The 18,030-nt window shown below is 50.7% G+C and overlaps 1 protein-coding gene across 1 annotated transcript in view; it reads right to left on the bottom strand.

The window, feature by feature from the left end:
• Positions 1 to 18,030, bottom strand: part of LOC111934855 (axonemal central pair apparatus protein HYDIN-like) — a 57,185-nt gene that overhangs the window by 37,513 nt on the left and 1,642 nt on the right. Inside the window, exons 2-15 of the mRNA XM_086847692.1 lie at positions 17,880 to 17,999; positions 16,682 to 16,795; positions 15,052 to 15,171; positions 13,137 to 13,271; positions 11,387 to 11,586; positions 10,817 to 10,941; positions 9,305 to 9,509; positions 7,414 to 7,606; positions 6,694 to 6,793; positions 5,331 to 5,449; positions 3,937 to 4,160; positions 1,963 to 2,030; positions 930 to 1,162; positions 11 to 120 (exon numbers count right to left, since the gene is read on the bottom strand). Of these exons, the coding sequence (XP_086703818.1) occupies positions 11 to 120; positions 930 to 1,162; positions 1,963 to 2,030; positions 3,937 to 4,160; positions 5,331 to 5,449; positions 6,694 to 6,793; positions 7,414 to 7,606; positions 9,305 to 9,509; positions 10,817 to 10,941; positions 11,387 to 11,586; positions 13,137 to 13,271; positions 15,052 to 15,171; positions 16,682 to 16,795; positions 17,880 to 17,954 (2,021 nt within the window). The 5' untranslated portion in view covers positions 17,955 to 17,999. The remainder of the gene's footprint in view (positions 1 to 10; positions 121 to 929; positions 1,163 to 1,962; positions 2,031 to 3,936; positions 4,161 to 5,330; positions 5,450 to 6,693; positions 6,794 to 7,413; positions 7,607 to 9,304; positions 9,510 to 10,816; positions 10,942 to 11,386; positions 11,587 to 13,136; positions 13,272 to 15,051; positions 15,172 to 16,681; positions 16,796 to 17,879; positions 18,000 to 18,030) is intronic.

Genomic DNA, 18,030 nt, shown 5'->3' on the forward strand with positions numbered 1-18,030 from the left:
GTGCTGGTACCTGGCTGTGATGATCACTGATGCCACTTCCTTGCCAACACCCTCCAGGCCCACCAGGTCCACCAGCATTTTCCGGTAGTATTCCATCACCGTGTTGGAGCACAGGGTCACCTGGTGGAAGAGAAGAGCAGTAAATTCTTCCTTATAAAAGCTCATTACCCACACGTGGTATTCTCCAGTTCTTGTTTCATGGGAAGGAAAGGGAGGATTTTGCCTTAATTATTCTGCTGATCCATGTGTAGAGCACAGTCTCTGAGAGTTAACAAAAGCCTTCTGGCAATACCAGATTTGTTAAACACACCTTGCTATCATGGCATAGGTCAGCTAAATTCAAACATTAGGCTAAAGCTCTACACACCACTGTACCCAAATTAAGGGGCCAATTTTTCATCTGACTACAATGACACAAATGCAGATGAAATCTGCTGACTTGGACAGAATGAGTTCAGCTTTACAGCAGGAAGCTGAGGGCAAATGTGGCCCAGCAGGTGCTGGGCAGTTCATGGCTGCAGAGCTTTTTGTCTCCACTGGAGATCCCTGCAATGAACACAAATCATTCTGCTCTCCAGGAGAGGAGACATGAGACCAAGAAGAAAAGCAAACTGCTTTCTACAATGACACCTCTCATTCTGTCCTCATCCTTCCTCTTGCCCACTTGCAATCAAAGAAACTGCTCTCAAAAACACAAGAATGGCTCCAGTACTTTACCATACGGTTTGTGATCTCAGCGTATGATTTTGGGAACAAAACAGTGCTGCTTCAGTTACATCCTGAGTAACCCAGCTAACAGAGGCCTCAGGCCAGTGCAGATCTCTCACTCACATGATCCTCAAAGCTGGCATCAGAGCTAAAGCCCTCCCACACTCCAGTGAAGCTTTAGCCCTGGGGCTGAAGCGTGTGTGGCTGGACTCTTCCCATACCTCGATATCCTGGTGTCCCTGGGGGAGGATGGTCCCTTGGCTGGGATTCATTGTAAACTCCCTTGGCTCCACATAAAAATGAATTCCCTTCCTCCAGGATGGGTCACCTTCCTTGCAGATTTGATCCAAGCTGCTGACAGCAGGCTGCGTGCCATCGTCCGACATGCGGAGCTTGAATGTCACGGCCAGCGGGGAGGTGTTAGTGAGGCGACAGGTCATGGTGCGGGGAAAACCTGGGAAAAGGACACAAATATCCATTTAGGCACCAACTGTGTCATGACTGCTGGTGTGAACAGCCTGGTAGGATGAAAGGGTGACTGCAGTTTAGCTCTTTACTATCTGAACTACAGCTCACCGAGAAGCTACGTGAGGAATTAATGGAATCTGGAGCTAGAAGGTGATGCAAAGCACCCTAATGCAGTTTCTCTCTGCAGCATCCTTAAGGCATCTCCTGGTTTGGGCCAAACAGACTGAGCAGGTGACAGCTCAGAGCACATTCAACTGGAGGCAAACCTGAGCCTTGCTTCGAGAGCAGTGATTAGGAACCATGTCCCACCTCACCCAACAAAGGGGGCCATCACAGCCCTGCTGCTCCCTGTGATTGCTGCCTGCAAGGGTTTACCCCACTTGAGCTCTGAGATTTGCTTTCCATCCTGGAAAGCCAGAGCTCCAGCCACACATGGTGGGGATGTCCTGCAGAGCCCGGCCACCGGCCACCACTGCTCTGCACTGGACATCTGGCTTGGCTGGCCAGCTCTGTGGGGAGGAGACTTCTCCCAGGCCTGCTCACCAAGAGTCATTTGAACACAGATGGGGGAAAAAACAACTGCAGGCACAGCCCAGAGCTTCTATTCCTTGGTTCTATTTGATCTGACAAGGGCAAAATGCTACCTGAGGCACCAGCAGCCCTGGAGTTCCCAGCCTGAAGAGGCTGCTGTGGCAGAAGACGAGTGATGGATGTTTTTATGTTCAAGTGGTTCATTGTGGAACGCACAGATCCCTCACGCTGTGCCCAAGCCCAGGGAACACTCACCGAAGGAGATGTCACCGAAGTGGAGCTCGTGGAGGTCGAAGTGTAAAGCCGGCCCAGTGACACACCCCCTGCGATGACGAGCACAGAGCAGGAGGAAATGCCTCGGTTAAAGGCAGTTACAAAGCGTGTGGCAGCCCTGGCTCGGGGACATAAAGCCTGGGGTCAGGGGCACCGTGGGCTTCAAATCAACACAGCACCATGTGCTCAGCACAGTGTCCGTGTGGGCAGGAGGCAGCTAAAGCCAAGTGGCCGGCAGCCAACAGCCACTGGTGGGGATTTGGGCACAGGGCAGGCAGGAAAAGCCCCCAGTTGCTGGTGGTGCCATGAAGGACCCTGAACACACACCCAGACATGGCTCCATTGCCTCAGTTTCCCCATCTGTAATGTGATGGACATAAAAGTCCCCACAAACTTCTGTAACCAGCCTTTCCAGCCACAGGCTCCCTGCCTTGCTGCTTCTTAGCTCCAACTGGTGTTCCCATGGAGGAGCTTTCTCAGCAGATTTTGAGCCACACAATCATTACTGACAGACTTTAGAGACATGAAGCCAGGGGAGCCCCAAGCATCCTCTGAAAAGAGCAGCAACAGTTCTGCACAGTGGGCAGATGAATCCTAGAGGAAAGGACCAGCCTGGCACCAGTGCAGCAGCCGGCACAGCCAAGGGCAATGGCTTCAACAACCAAACACGGGTGTCCTGAATCTACCACGCCACCTCACCTGTCCTTGAAATCAGCAGACAGGCTCCAAAAGTCACCAACATCCACTGAAATCAGCACTTGAAGCTGCACAACACTCACGAGTTTATTTTGTGGGTGACACCAATCCATGCCCACTCTGCTTTTTGGTTAAAAATCAAGGACCAGTGAACTGTGCCTTCTCTTGTGTTCCCAGGACTGCCACTGGCTCTGCTCTACACATCTCTACAAGAGACACCTGCCCTTGCCCAAGGAGAAAGCTGCTTATGCAATAATGTCCCAGGAGCAGATTGGGGGGAGACAGAGGAGAATCAATTGATGGTGAAAGGTTCCCTCTTGATTTCCAAAATAACAGAGCAGCACTTTTCCTCCAAAAACAAAGCCAGCATAATTGTTTCTCCACTGCAGGCAGACCTACTCACCACTTTCCTCTTGCTAAGTCCTAATTTTCTTATTCTTTTTTGATCCATCTCCCTTATCTCATTGGTATAATCAAGTGCAGGGTGCATTCATTTCTTTATTGCCTTGATCCAGTGCCTCCCAACAGCAGCAGCCTAGCTGCAAAGCTCCAGAGCAGCCAGCATCAGCTTTCCTGCTTGCAGGACATTATCCTACCAGCACATGGCTCAGGCTGGCAGGGACAATCCCTCGTGCTGCTGTGGAACTGAGGACTGAGCTCTGCCTCCCCTGTTATCACCCCTTCTCCCTTTGCTGGGCCAGGATTATCTCTTGCAGTGGCACCAGCCCATGGGATGATGCCCATGTCCTTGGCACATTCCTGCTGCACAGTTCCCTGTCTCCCAGCCCTTTCCTAGCTGTGGAAAGGAGGGACTGGAGCACTCTCTGCACAGGAGTTGGGAGCACAGCTTGTCCCCCACAGCATGGCCATGAGAGGTGAGGTGAGGCTGCTGCTGCCCATTTGGGATGGATTATGAGCAGAAGTTTTTAAAAACACTGCTGCTGCTGCAGAATCACCCAGGCTGCCCCATCTCCAAAGCCCTGGGAGCTTTGCTGGGTGTTGAGCTGGGACAGCCCAGAGCAGCTACTGCCCAAAGCTGATCCATCCCACTGCCTGCCATGGCCCAAGGCAGAGGGAGATCCCTGCAGGGAGGAGTCATTCCAGCCCCCGGGCACCCTACACTGGGGCAGTGCCAGGATCAGAGCAGAGATGAAGAGCTCAGGAAACTCCTTTTTCCTCTGCTCGACCCCAAAATGAGGGAGGTGGGGGATGTCCCAGAGACAGCTACAGATGTGCCCAGCAAGCTCCCAGAGTCCTTACCAGACTGTCAGGATCACAGGCGTAGGAGATGCAGCCACACGGAACTGGAATTGTTCCTCAAAGCTCCCCAGGACGGTGGCATTGAAGGAGATGTGAATCGTCTGGATCCCACCTGCTGCAATGACGCCCTCCTCGGGGGCAAACTTGAAGCAGCGGCCCACGGTTGTGGCTGAAGGGATGTAGGTGAAGGGAGCATCTATAGCTCCTCGGTTCATCAGTTTCACCTGCAGCAGCAAGAAAGCAAAAGGGAAATTCATGTGCAATCTTCCCTTCTTGTCAGTTATTTTCTAATGATGCAATTCCCACCCAGAAAAGGCAGAAGATGCTTTGTGCTGCTGAAAGGCAGAAGTCCAAAAATACAACAGGACAAGTTCTGCCTTTGGGTTTTCATGCAAAGCAGCAGTAATTGCACATAACCAGAGTCACCCTGGGCTTCTCCCATGGACACAGAGCACTCCAGCTCTGGCCAGCATCACCAAGCTCATTCAGAGCTGGCCCTGAGAGCAGCGTGGGGCAGCTGCGTAGTCAATCACCAGAGAGCTGCCACTGCCCCACTTAGCACAGCTCCAACAGTTCCATCTACTCATTCACCTTTTCCCAAATCATGACAACAACACATTGATAACGAGGCATCACCACCAAATACAGAGACAGCACCATCTTTTGGTAAAAAAAACCCAGTGTGTTTTTCCTTTCCACAGCCAAGCTTTTGAAAGAGTCTGGCATGATGCAGTGCCTTATTTTCTCCCTCTTTCAGTTGCTCTCTATTTTTTTTGCAAACTTGACACTATTTTGAGGGGGAGGCAAAGAGGTAGAAAGATCCTTAGCTTTATTCCCAGGAACACTTTTGTCTTTCTAGAGTCAGGGATGCAGCAAGGCTGGAGTGTGGTGAGGGAGTGGTCAGCAAAGGAAAGAATCCCAAGCCCTTTGCAAGGGCCAGCACTGAGCCAGGAGGCTGGATGGCTTTCCTGTGACTCCCAGGAATAAGCAGGAGACACTCCACTGAGAATTGTTTGCAGGGTACTGAAGCTCAACACAGCCAGTTTGTTCCAGCTGCTTCTGAACAGTCCAGTGCAAAGGTGCCTTGTGTCTGGGGCTGCCACAAAAGCCTCTGAACGTGCAGCTTTTTGACCCAGTCTGGGTTTCATATGCCAAGGGGTTGTTTTTCAGGAAGCTTCTGAGCTGATCCCCAAGGAAGGCTGCCAAAAATTGGCATTGCCAAGGGACTGGGGCTTCATGAACAGCAGACACACCTTTCTGACCCCACCAGATCTGCCCAGTACGTCCAATATTCCCTGCTCACAACTGCCCGTGTTGTCAGGAATTCCACAGGTCCACCAGGCTTGCTGCTGCCTCAGGAGCCATCAAGATCCATCCCAACCCCTGCTGCTCACCTCATAGACGTGGGAGGTGTTGACAAAAATGTTCCCAAGTTTCAGCATTTGACGGCTGAATTCAACCACGGGTCCTTGGCCTTCCCCTCGGAGGTGCAGGGGCAGCCTGCTCCCACGGCCTGGGGAGAGATGCTCATTTCAGTACAATAATTCCCACTGTTACACTCTATTTTCCAGCCTGCCTGAACGCTGGCCCCTGACTCTGAGCTGGATAAAACCAGCTCCTGATATTGCAAGAGAAGATTTGGACCCTTCTCTTCCCTCAGGACATTTCCCTTGGGGCTGACTTCCAATTTCTAACCCATTCCTTGGGCTGGTTTCCAATTTTAGCCACCAGTTTGCTGAGTTTTAAACATCTCTCATGTCCTGAAGTGACAGCCCAAGGAGTAATGGGTATCAATGGAAAGAAAGGAAATTTAGGTGAGGTATTAGGAAGAAATGTTTTACTGTGAGGCTGGTGAGACACTGGAGCAGGCTCCCCAGGGGAGTTGTGGAGGTTCCAGCCCTGAAAGTGTTCAAAGCCAGGCTGCTTGGGGCTTGGAGCTACCTGCTCTAGTGGGAGGTGTCCCTGCCCAGGGCAGGGCTCTTGGGACTACATCATCTTTAAGGTCCATTCCATCCCTAACACACCATGATTCTATGGTTTCCTTCCCATGCACCTAGAGGAGCTTTGAAATCCATTCAGTGAAGGCACAAGCTCATCAAGAGTTTGGCAATTGTACCTGGCAGATTGCTGGGCAGCAATTGCCAAACTACCTGGCCCAGTAGCACAAGACTTTGTTGCCCAAGCCCTCAACTTCTGGCACTCAGCATTGTGTTCTATCTCCACAGACTGGGAGCTGCAAGGTGCCAATTCCCACACAGGGAGAGAAGCAGGTGCTGGCCAAGGCTGGTCCCTCTACAAAGACCCTGGGCTCAGTGGGGCTCAGCCACCTCTGGTCTGGTGGTGTGTGAGCAGTGGGAGGTGATCCAGGCTCAGGGAGCACATTTCTAACTCAGCTCCTGCTGCCTGATGATGGATCCATGCCAAATGGACCCATGCTGGAGGTCACTGGTCTAGAGGGGCTTAGTGCTTGTTCTCTCAAGCTGTTCTGCTCTGGCCTTTGAGGAAATGCTGGCAAAGCCGTGCCATGAAAACTTCTCCCTGCAGTGCCTGGGTTGTTCTGGGATCAGTAACCCAGACCCAGGATTCTGACCCTGGCCTTGCATAGGAGACTCCCTGGAAGCTGCAGGGGCAGTGGCATGTGCCGGCACTGCCCTGCTGCCCAGGGACTCTTCCCAGCAGTTCCAGGGGAGCCCAGTGGGCTCAGGCTTGCACCATGGCTTCAGTAGGGCTGAGAGAAGCAGGGGAAAGGAGCTGTACCTGAGATGTTGCAGTAAGCCACACTCCGATACTCTCGGGCCTTTAGGGGTTTAAAGGTCACCTTGATTTGGACTGAACTATTTGGCCCGATCTCTCCCTCCTGAAACAGAAAGAGACAGCAAAACATTTCTCTTCAAACTTCCCATTTCTTGTGTACAACCACAGTCCTGCAAGCCTTTATTTAGAGCATCAGTGATGAGTGAACAACACAAGGAGCCCAAGGAAACGCTCCAAACCCAGCTCAATACACCACTGGAAGCTCTCAATGCTCAGCTGATCAGCTCCCACTCTCCACAACATTCCCACTGCTCTGACACAAGCTGTTGGTCACATCATGCTGCTGTCAGCTGCAGTATGTAACTGCCTCTGCACTGGTGCACTTGGCAAGAAGAGAACATGATCCCCTTCCCTGGAAATAAAAATATTAGTTTAACCTGTTTGGAAAGAAAGCAGGGGTTGGGATTATTCTGGGGTTTACTCCAAGATGAGAAGGGATTTTGCACTGTGCAGACACCAGGCATTCATCATCTCTCACAATGCCAATCCTCAGAATCAGGGCTCTGGTTGATGGGAGAACGTGGGGGTTCACTTGCATAAACAGAAGAGGAGGAGGAGGAAAGGGAAGGGGAAGGGGAAAGGGAAGAGTTAGAGTGTTAGAGTGTTAGGGAGTTAGAGAGTTAGAGTTAGAGGAAGAAAGTGAGGCTCTCAGCTATCACTTACCAGTGGCTCAAGGGAAAAAGCATCATTGGAGAATAGCATGGGGTCTTCTTTCACCATCATCATCTTCTCCCGGACGCTGCTCTTCAGGATGGCGCGGCGATCTTCACAGGAACCCTTCTTCTTCGCTCTTCTTCTCTCTCCCGTCGTGTTGTCCACGCAGGCCTCTCTCGGTGATCGCAGCAAGTAACACTGCCTGCAGCCACAGGGACAGACAAAGCCAGCAGATGGTTCAATGAGCCCGAGATTTGCAGAGAGAAGTGGAAGTGCAGGAGAGCAAAGCACCTGGGGAGGAGCAGCAGCAGCTCCCAGCAAGGGCTGACCCCAAGCCATGGCAATCCCAAGTGGATCAGAGCATAACTTGTTCACTGGTACAACAGGTAGTTTTACTGCACACTTGCAAACACAGGAGAGGTTTGGAAAGCCAGCATCCCTTAAGAGAACCTCCGGCCTCAAAGCCTCTGCCAAAACTGAGGGACAATCCAGCAGCCACCTCAACTGGCTTTTCCTACCACTGAGATGCTCAGGGGAGGAGATAAAGATCATGGAGCAGGACTTCCCTGGGAAGGGGAGATGAAGCTGGGTCACAGCTCTGTGTTACCAGCATCACTCTTAATTTCTTCTGTTTGGGACCTGCCCTGTTCCCTGCTCTGCCTTTCTCAAGAGCATCCCAGAGCACTTCCAAAGGAAAAGGATGAATTCAGGCACTGCATCCCTTCAATGACATTCAAGGTTTTATATGCATGAAAACAGAGGCTCTGAGAAGGGAAGGGACTTGGTTGTGCAGGAGGGGGACAGCAAACTCCTGGAGAGACCTTTTTGTGATCCAGAGCTTTTTGGGTCCCATCCCAGTGCATGGTAGTAGAATCCTGTAGTAGTCCTGAGAGGAAAAGGATCCTACACTATCTCCTCTCATAAAAAAAAGTCTTCTCTGCTCCAAGACCTCAAAAGCTTCTCTGACAGCAGGACAGTGGCCTTGGAGCTAAAACCATCCCTAGGACTGGAAATAAGGAAGAATGAAATGTCATGGTGACAGTCTAGGACTGTCATAAAACTGGTGTGAAAACAGATGCTTTAGGAAAAAAACCCATAAAACCAAAACCAGGCTGAAGTTTCCTTTGGGGAAACCTTGTTGCTTCTGAGGGGAAAGTGGATCACCTGGGGTCCAGGCTGAGGCAGGCAAGTGGGAAAAATGGAAATAAACAGCCCAGGGAAGCAGCCAGAGAAGGTCACAGGATTTTCTTTTAACACACAGAGCTTGTATGAAAGTCAGACATCGTGTAAGCAGATAGAGAACAGTGGAAAACCAAGAAGCCCAGGGCACTGAAGGACCCTGTTGCCAGGCATTCAAGTGGGCCAGTCCTGGTCCTTTGCAGGCAGCTTAAAATGGCTCTGAGGAGTGCAAATGACCTGGCCCACAGCAAGCAGGGGCTTTCCAGGGCAGTTTTGGCAGGGCAGTTCTGGCAGGGCAGTTTGCACAAGCAGGCTGAGCAGAAAGGATGCAGCCACCCACCCTCCTTCTGTAGTGGGTTGTGTCTTTTGGCTGGTTGTGAGGTGCTTGCCTTTTATTTTCTTTTTGCTTTCTTCCCTTTTTTTCCCCCCCAGCAATGGTTTACAAATGACCAAAAGCCATTGCTGCTGCTGCCCCGTTAGAACTTGAGGAAATCCAGTCATTGCCATCAACCTTTCCTTCCCAAAATGCCATCCCTGGCTGGGGTATAAATGGAACTGGAATGTCAAGTGCTGAGCTCCTGAAGCCCAGGGACACACCCCCTAATGCCAGGGATGCTTTACTTGGCCTGAGCCATTCCAAAGCACCAACACCCTCCTGAGGCCGTACGTTAGTTTTAGTCTTGGCCCATGGATCTCACTGAAATGCATCTTTCAAACCAACCTCCTCTTCTCTTCATTCTCATCTTCCTCACTAGGAAAAGTCTTCCACTGGAACTGGGCTCTGATGTTACTCCTGTTCTCGATGAACATTGCTGTGTGGCTTGACGTGGTGATGAAAGTCTTCTTCAGCTCCACGGAATACGTCCTCAACCCGATGCTGACATCTACAGCTTCTCCCTGAAGGTTTGTGTGGATCCTTTCTTCACCTGGAACAAAGCAAAGGGGAGCCTTTGCTCAGCTCAGTTGCTGATGAAAGCCCAAGGAACAGAGCAAACCACAGGTGACAGAAGAAAGGGTCACAGCTTTTAGCTCTATTTGCAGTTCTAGGGGTCAGCACATTTATAACGTCCTGACAGCTGTGTGTGTGCAGCGTGAGGGTGTCCTGGGCACCTCCTAAAACAGCTCATTTTGGAGTGTGTTTGTGGAGATTTGGCCCCAAGGTACAGTGAGGTTTGTCAGGTGTGCTCAGGTGACCCACTCAGATCACCAGGATTTCTGCATCCAAGTCCTTCAGGTGATGCTGAGGAGCCCTGTTCAGTCCTGGCTTGCCTGGGGTTTCCCCTGGGCATCCCATGAGATTCCTGTCTCTCCTGATCCCTTGGATCCCTTGCTGCTGACAAGCAAATCCACCTGGGGGCATGTGAGCAGAAAAAGGAGGCCCAGAGGAACAAGTGAGGTGAAGCCCACAGCAGGAGGGGACCCAGGTGAGGAAACACAACCAGCCTGGCTCTGCAATATGACAAACCACTACAAAATGAACACCATGAAAATCAGCAGCAGCAGCAGCAGCTCCCTGTCCAAACACACAGCCACATCAGTCTTGAAATATTTGATATTGTTCTGATCTCAAAAACCAAACTGGAGCATTTCAAATTGAATAAAAAAGGGACCAAGGAAAGATCAGTAAGTACAGAGCAGCTTCCACATGAAGCCTGAATGGGATTCCTCAGTCAAGAAATCAAATGGGAGATAGATGTGAGAGGTGTGCAACAGCATGAATGGCCTGGGAAATGGGGACAAGGAAAAAATTGTCTTGATTTGTCACCAAAAAGTACTTGAGGATTTGAAAATGTTATTGGACAGAAACTATATATATGTGTAGAGGGCAACAGAGTACAAGGGTCTGTGACAAGCCAGTGGAGCAGCAGCCTATGGGACAGAGGTGTGCAAGAAATACACTGCATTGGAGAGAGTCTGATGGAGACCTCACACCTCACACACAGCACTGGCCAGAATAAAACAAAACTTCAGCCAGGCATAGCCACGTGGCAGTGGAGAATCAGGGCTCCTCCTTCCTCCACTCAGCAACTCTCAGCAAAACAGGAGCCCAAAAATCTTAGTCCTGTTAGAGGGGATGCACTTTATCAGCCCCCTAAGCACCAACTGGTTCTGAGTTTTCTTTGGGGTTGAGCTGGAACAGGGGAGGTACATCTAGAGGGAATTGAGGTGGCTGGCACAACAGGGAGTGGTGCTGGAGAAGTGTCCTGTGCCCCGTGCAGTGCCCAGCACTCACCTGTGTTGTAGCACACCACCATGGACCCAAAATGGGCACCAGTGGTCAGCGGGTGAAATCCCACTGTCACCTGCACGCTGTCACCAGCACCCAGAGCTCCCATGGCCGGAACCATGGAGAAAGGACTGCAACACAAAGAGAGAGATCAGGACTCAGGGGACATCTGGGGATGATATTCCTTCTGCAGTGCAGGTCACTTCGGCTCCCTTGGGCAAGCAGGGAGCACAGAAACCTCAGGCAACAGAAAAGAGACAAAACAGGATCAGAAACAGCTGCTGACCCACTTCTGAGCGGATACAGACCTCAGGAGATCCTGTGGGATAAAATGACCTCATCTGCCCCATACTCTGCATCCAGCTCTCTGCAATGAGACCCAAGGATCCCACTGCCAGCAATCCCATCAGAGAATGGTTTGTGAAACCACTGAAAGCAAGAGCAGATGCCATCCATCCTGCTCACTTCCAGCCAGAGCTGCAGTGCCGCCCTGATGCTCAGCTTCCTTTTGTTGCTCTTTGCCAAGCCTATTATCACCCAAAGGTGTTTTGCACAAGGACAGAGGAGCTGCCTCACCTCTGGGTGCTGATGTAGTAATGAGCCTCCAGGTTGCCAGTGTTGCGAAGCAGCAGAGTCTTCTTGGTGCTGCTCTTGACCGGACACTCCAAGAAGTTCAGCTGGTCTGGGATGGTCAGGATAGCTCGGGCAGCAATGGCCCGAATTGGCACAATTATCCTTTCTGTTTTAGTTATGCAGACCAGCTCATGGGAATAATCCTGCAGGAAAAGAAACTAGCTCAGCATGGGGCATTTAGTGCCATTCCCATGGCAGAAGAAAACAATGGCCTAGAACTCTTCAAGGGCTTCTATTCTATTCTATTCTATTCTATTCTATTCTATTCTATTCTATTCTATTCTATTCTATTCTATTCTATTCTATTCTATTCTATTCTATTCTATTCTATTCTATTCTATTCTATTCTATTCTATTCTATTCTATTCTATTCTATTCTATTCTATTCTATTCTATTCTATTCCCCCCCAAAATGAACACTAAGTTCTACCAATAATATTATTATTACTAAAGGCACCAGTGCACTTTGCAAAACCTATCTCAGTGGCATTAAGCTCTCATGTCATTAGGGTCATACAGAGAACTGCCCTAGGCCACAGCTTTTACTCTAAAGTTAAATGATGTTAAATAATTTCCAAGTCCCTTCTAAGGAACATGGAGCTAGGGAACACAGGCCATTCCTCTTTAGGTTCCTGTATTCCTGCTGTTTGAGAATAAGACCAAATGTTAAACTGACTCTAAGCAGCAAAAGGAAAGGAAGGTGAGAAAACAGCTGCACCCAAAAAGGTCCTGCACCTCTGGTCTAGTGTAGAAACATGAGTTGGCTCACAACTCCCCTCTAACTTTGCCTCTCCAAGCAAGTCAGAAGAACAGTGCTAAGAGGTAGCAGGATGCTGTTGGATGTTGTTTGTTTCCCTTCCTCCCTTCCCTGCTATGTCCTAAACCCTTCTGTATGAACAAACCTCCAGATCCCAGCACTGAGATCAGAGCTCCAGGGCCTCGGCACTGCTGCTCAAATCTCCCCAGCAAAGCACGTTTGGCACGGAATGGGGGCCAGTGGACAGAGCAGCCCCAGTGACAGGCATGAAGACAGAGCCACAGCAGTGTCACTGCCACAGGCTCTGGGCTCACAGCTCTGCCTGCAGGTTGTACCTGCCCTACAGCAGCTCTTTCAGCAGGTGTCCAAGTCCCCTGCAGCTCACCAACCTCCTGCTAAGGGCACCTAGAGCTCAGAGTGCCTGTGCCAGGCTGGGCTCACAGGCACAGCACATCCTCTGCCGTGGCCTTGCAGCTGTACCTTGGTCACTTGTGCTGTGGCACAGCACAGCTGCAAGGCTGGAGAACAGAGGGGGCAGAAATCACCACTTTGCTCCAGCCCAGGCTGAGGCAGGGAAGCTGTTGCCAGTCAGGAAGGAGGAAAGCTCTCTGAGCTCTTCATTCCTCCAGTGTTTTCCATAAGAATGAAACCCCTTCCACCGTACCTAGAGATGGCTGAACATCTCTCAACAGCCCTCTGTCATTTTCATCCTGTTCCCTGTGCATCTTCCCTTGGGAATGCTCAGGAATGTGCAGGGAGGGGAAGCAGGGCCTGTCAGGCCTGGCTGCAGCCCCTGACAGCACGTGCCAAGGTGAGCCTGGCTGCAGGCTGCCTGCCCCCAGCCTGGAGCCAAGCTCACAGCATGGAATGGGCTGTCCCAGAGTGCAGGGAGAACAATGGCTCTGGAGATAATGGTGTGTTTTGGCTCAGTCTCACCTTGCTCTCGCTGGGGGTGAACTGAATGCGCACACGGGCAGTCGCACCTCGTGGCACAGCACGGTACGCGTCGTTGGGGCACACCAGCCTGAAATAAGGCGAGCTCTGCATGGAGACCTGCACCAGCTGAACACACTGCAGGGAAGACATGAAACAATGATTGTGCCACTTGTGCAAACAGGCTGACAGGAGACCTGTCCGTGCCCTGCTGACATCCTTCCTTGATCCCTTTCCCAAAGCACTTTCAGCTGTGCAGGTACAGGCACATCATTCACAAGGGACAACTTGAATCCCTTCTGTCTGGCTCATTTTGGCCAGGGGCACTAGGGCAGTGCCCCGTGGGAAGGAAGGGCCCAGCAGGTCAGCACCAGCAGGATGGAGACAGAGCACCTGCACCAAGTCATCTGCACATTCAACAAGGCCAAAAAACCTGCTGGCTGCTGCCTGCACACAGCCATGCAGTGGTGTTCCAGACAGGGGATGTGCTACCTGAAAGCAAAGCAGCACATTATCCTGGGGGAAGGAAGAAATTCCCTTCTAGCAGATCAGGTTTGCCTAGGGCAGGTCTGGGGATACAGTCAGGCAGGCAGACCAGCAAGAGAGGAGACCAAACACTGTGGCCTCCCTGGGAATAAAAGCAAACCTGAAAAGGCAAAGAAGGAACACAGCAAGAAAATCCCTAAATCATGGAGATGGCAAAAGAGAATTTAAATGAGCAACTACAGCAGCAAGGAAGAATCATAAAACCAGGACAGCAATCACTTTGCCAAAAGTGATGGAAATACAGACAGGCTGTGCCTATTGACTGGGGGCTTCAAAGGCATTTTCTGCCTGGACAAACATGACCAGTGTTGACTCACATTGCAGCATTAAAGCAATCTTGGCTCCCCAGGGGCTCTTGCTGCCTGTGCAGGTGAGCTGGGCTGCTGGGCATTCCTGCCTGCAGCCAGCAGGCCAGGTTCTGCCCTCTGGGATACACAGACACAGCAAATGTGCATTTTCTAGCACATAGATATCAACCCCTGAGCACCCAAATGCTCTCAAAAAGTCTAAACCAGATGATTTTGACTCCTTCCTGGCTCTTCCCACCAGTCCACTCTCGGCACAAGCCTCATTTGAGAAAATGTTTCCCTGACTGAAATTCAAATGGTTTCGATTTTCCTCTTTACAGTGGAACACAACTGCTGACATTTTTCAACTTTTTCCCCTCTCAGCTCTCTTGGGAAACTGAAAAATAATCACAATTGCCTCAAGTGAAGGTGAAATCCTCCAGGAGCACATGACTTTGGATGTGCTGTGGTTCTCCAAAGGGAAAGCAGAGCACCACGTTGCTTTTGGAAAACCTGAGCAGAGCTGGATGAAGCTTAGCAGGAGCCTGAAGTGGCACCTAAAGGCCTCTCACTGCTTCTGCTGCATCAGTCTGACTCCAGGGCTGTTTCAGAACACATTTCCTGCAGTACCAATGCCATCAGTGCTAAGTGATTCCAGCATAAAGTGGAGAAGTCTCAGCCCATGAGCTTTGACTGTGAGCTGCTCAAAGGGAGCCAAACAGGCTGAGAGAGTCAGAGATTCCTACCAGGATTCCTACCAAGATTAACCAGGGAGACACAGCATGTGGTATAGACCCAAGGCAAAGCATGAAAGCAGGTTAGAACTGTACAGCCCTCAACATTCCTATCAATCCAGAGCTTTCAAGAGAAAGCAAATCCTTTTGGGATAGATACCATCAATGCATAGCCAAACTCAGGGGAGAATTCCCAGCACAGCAAGATTTCCAGCATCCTGCAGAACAAAGGTGCTGAGACATTTTCTTCTGGATGTGCTGCAGCAGGGAACTTGCTTTGCTGCACACCATGGGAATGACACCCCTCTCCTCTTCCAGCACAGTGTTAAAGCTCCAGGCCCCAGCACTCACCTTGCTCTCATTTGTGAGAGACAGTTCCATTTCAGAGACTTCATGAGCCACGAAGTTCTGAAACACCACCTCTGGTGGGGAAACACGAAACGAGCTCTGTTTCGGGAGAACTGGCAACAACTGGAGAGACAAGAGAGAGCAGGGAGAGGTTCAGCTGCTGGGAGGAATGTTCATGAGGGAGACTCTTCCTCTGATCCCCAGTGAAGTACAGACTCTGGGAGAGCACGTCTGCCCAGGCCACACTGGGGAAACAGTAGCTCAGCCACCTCTGCTCTGAGCTGCTCAAGAGCTGCTGGGCCACACAGGGCAGGGTATAAAAGAAGCCATATAAAAGGGTATAAAGGGTATAAAAGAAGCTATATAAAAGGGTATAAAGGGTATAAAAAAAGCCATTTTGGTGAAGGGGGTGTGTGTGCTCAGCTCTCAGGGAGGGAGACACACACCCAGCTCAGCTGAATTGTCACTAATGAACAGTTTTCTTTTGCTTCCACAACTTTGTCCCCTTTAATTGTATTTAAAAGTTAGTGTGTTTCTAACAGAGGTAAAGGCAAAAATAAAATAACACAGAAATTAGGAAAAAGACAAATGAGGTGAATGCTAAATGAGGATAAGGGTCAGTTCTTTTCTCAGTAACTTGGGTAAGAGTAGAGTTAGTATCTCCTTTTCCCATGAGCTTTAAATGGGTGCTTTCTTGTATATCTCTATTATTGCTGTCTTATTTGATACCATTCTAGAGGCATGTCTGAAATGACACAACAGCAGCAAATGCTTCTGGAGCAGAGACATTGCTTTGAGAAAACTCTCCCCTGTTGTCTGCCTTCTCCAGCCACACTGCTGCCACTCCAGACACACCAGCAGCTCTCCTGTGGGACTGCACTGCTGAAGGGAGTGGCTGCAGCACACTGGCCCTTGGTTGTGCCCTTCTCTGAGCTGTCCCTGACCTCCCTCTCCAGGGCAATCCTTCACCACTTTGTTACTGTCTCTTGCTGCCAATTTCCTGCTCAGCACCCACCTCGGCCACCTACCACATCTGGACTGTGCAATGTACCCAGCCAGTCCTGCAGGAAAAGCAGCTTTAAACACACCTCTAAGTAGGCACTGATCCAGAGAAAGCACATCCATTCCCCCTGCCCAGGGCAAGTCCCCTGTACACCTGGCAGCCTGCAGAATCTCTCAGGCTCCCAACACATTGTTCCAACCCAAAGCATTCATGCAATTAGTTTTGTTAAATCTGCAGTCATTCCTGCAGCTCCTTGGCCTTCAGAGGCCAGCACTGCCACTGTGGATGAAATCCTATGACCCCAAGCATTTGATGGTGACCACAGCAAAGCAAGAGGTGGCTATTTCAGCAGGAGAATGGCAAATGGCAAATTTGTGCCTTTGTGTCCCCACCCTTCCCCCCACTGTTTTAGCAATGGCAGCTCCACTCCAGCAAACCCCAGCAGTTTCAGCAGAAGTTATTTGTGTTGGCTTGGTGCAGACCAGGACTCCAAGTCCACCACTACCAGCAGTTTGCAATGACAACAGCACCTGGACACTGAGGGATTTTGCTGGAGGCGAGCCTGTCACAAGCACACACCCTCTTCAAACCTTGCATCAGACAGAAAAGAAAAGAGCAGAAAAAGGCTACCTTCTGACCAGTCTCACTCGTGTGTAGAAATGGGCCAATTCTGGGCAGACTACTCTCCCCAGCACTGGCCTCATTCTTGTTGAACTTCTCTCTCGAGAATCTAGAGGGAAGCAGCTGAAAGGAAAAAAAAAACCCAGCAAAAGCATCAGAGATGTGCTTGTTCAGAAAGGCTTTTCTTGAACAAGTGGCACTGGTGACTAATTGGTGATCACATCATCTAGGACAGTCCTGGAAGCTCCCTAAGTTACTTGTTGAGATACTTAGCATCAGTAAATTAATAACAGAGCAGAATAGACATACTCCAAACACATGGCTGTGTCCCTCAGCTTCTCCATGATTTGATGGGACATGTTTGGGGATTTCTGCTCTTTGGGCATTTCTTTCCTCTTTAGGTTCACTGGATTGAGGCAGTGATCTTTTCAGAGAGTGGGGAGGAGCTGTCAGAACTCTCTAACTCCATCCCTGCACGACACTCAAAGCTCACAGCGAGGAGATAGCGCTGCTGGGTGAGTCCAGGAGATGCAAGAAAGCAAAGTGGTACCAAGAGTGAGGGGCACAGGAAAGTGTCCAGGTTTTAGTTCTCTCTGTTAATTAGCATTTGCTTGCTCTGTCTGGGCTCCCACAGCCCTCCACAGAAGAAAACACAGGGATCTCCTGGACAGAGCCTCAGCAGCAGGGCATCTTCAGTCAAGCGAGCTCCAGACAGCCAAGGGACCTTTGTGGCCCTGACTCCAGTGCTGTCTGCAGGGCTGGATCTGTGCCCCACGCAGGAGATGAGAGAGAACAGCTGCTCTGGAACCTCTGCTGCTGGGACCAGCCGTGTCTCTCAAGGCTTTGGGCAGAGTTGGAGCTGCCCAGGTGCTCAAGGGCAGCTTTGTGAGAGCAGCACAGTGAGTGCCCAGCCTGGCAGAAGGAATTGCTGTGACAAGGGCAGGGAGAGAAGCGCATGCTCAGGGCTCCAGCTGGACATTGGTTTCACTTGGCCCCACTGGCACAGCCAGGGAAGACACTGGAGTGTCCCTGGAGCAACACACGCTGTTCCCAAGTGCACCAGGACAGCCCCCAGCAACAGGAGCACGGCACAGAGAGCTGGGGAGGGCTCTGCAGCCTCACAGTGCTGCTGGACAACAGGAGGGGCACGGAGAGGAGGGACACCAGGTGCATTTCCAGCCTTAACACAGCCCCAGAGGCTACTTACACTAAAAGACTTCAGTCTTTCCCTGAGCAAAAGCCGAGGAGGTGTCGTTGTCTTTTCTGGGAATCCAGAAGGCATTTTGAAAGCAGGAAGTCGCAGAAGATCAACAATGCCTCAAGAAAACTGCAAGGAGCAAGAATGGAACTGTGAAAAT

Source organism: Cyanistes caeruleus, chromosome 12 (genome assembly GCF_971803275.1).
Source record: "Cyanistes caeruleus chromosome 12, bCyaCae1.hap1.1, whole genome shotgun sequence".
In the NCBI taxonomy this organism is placed as follows: domain Eukaryota; kingdom Metazoa; phylum Chordata; class Aves; order Passeriformes; family Paridae; genus Cyanistes; species Cyanistes caeruleus.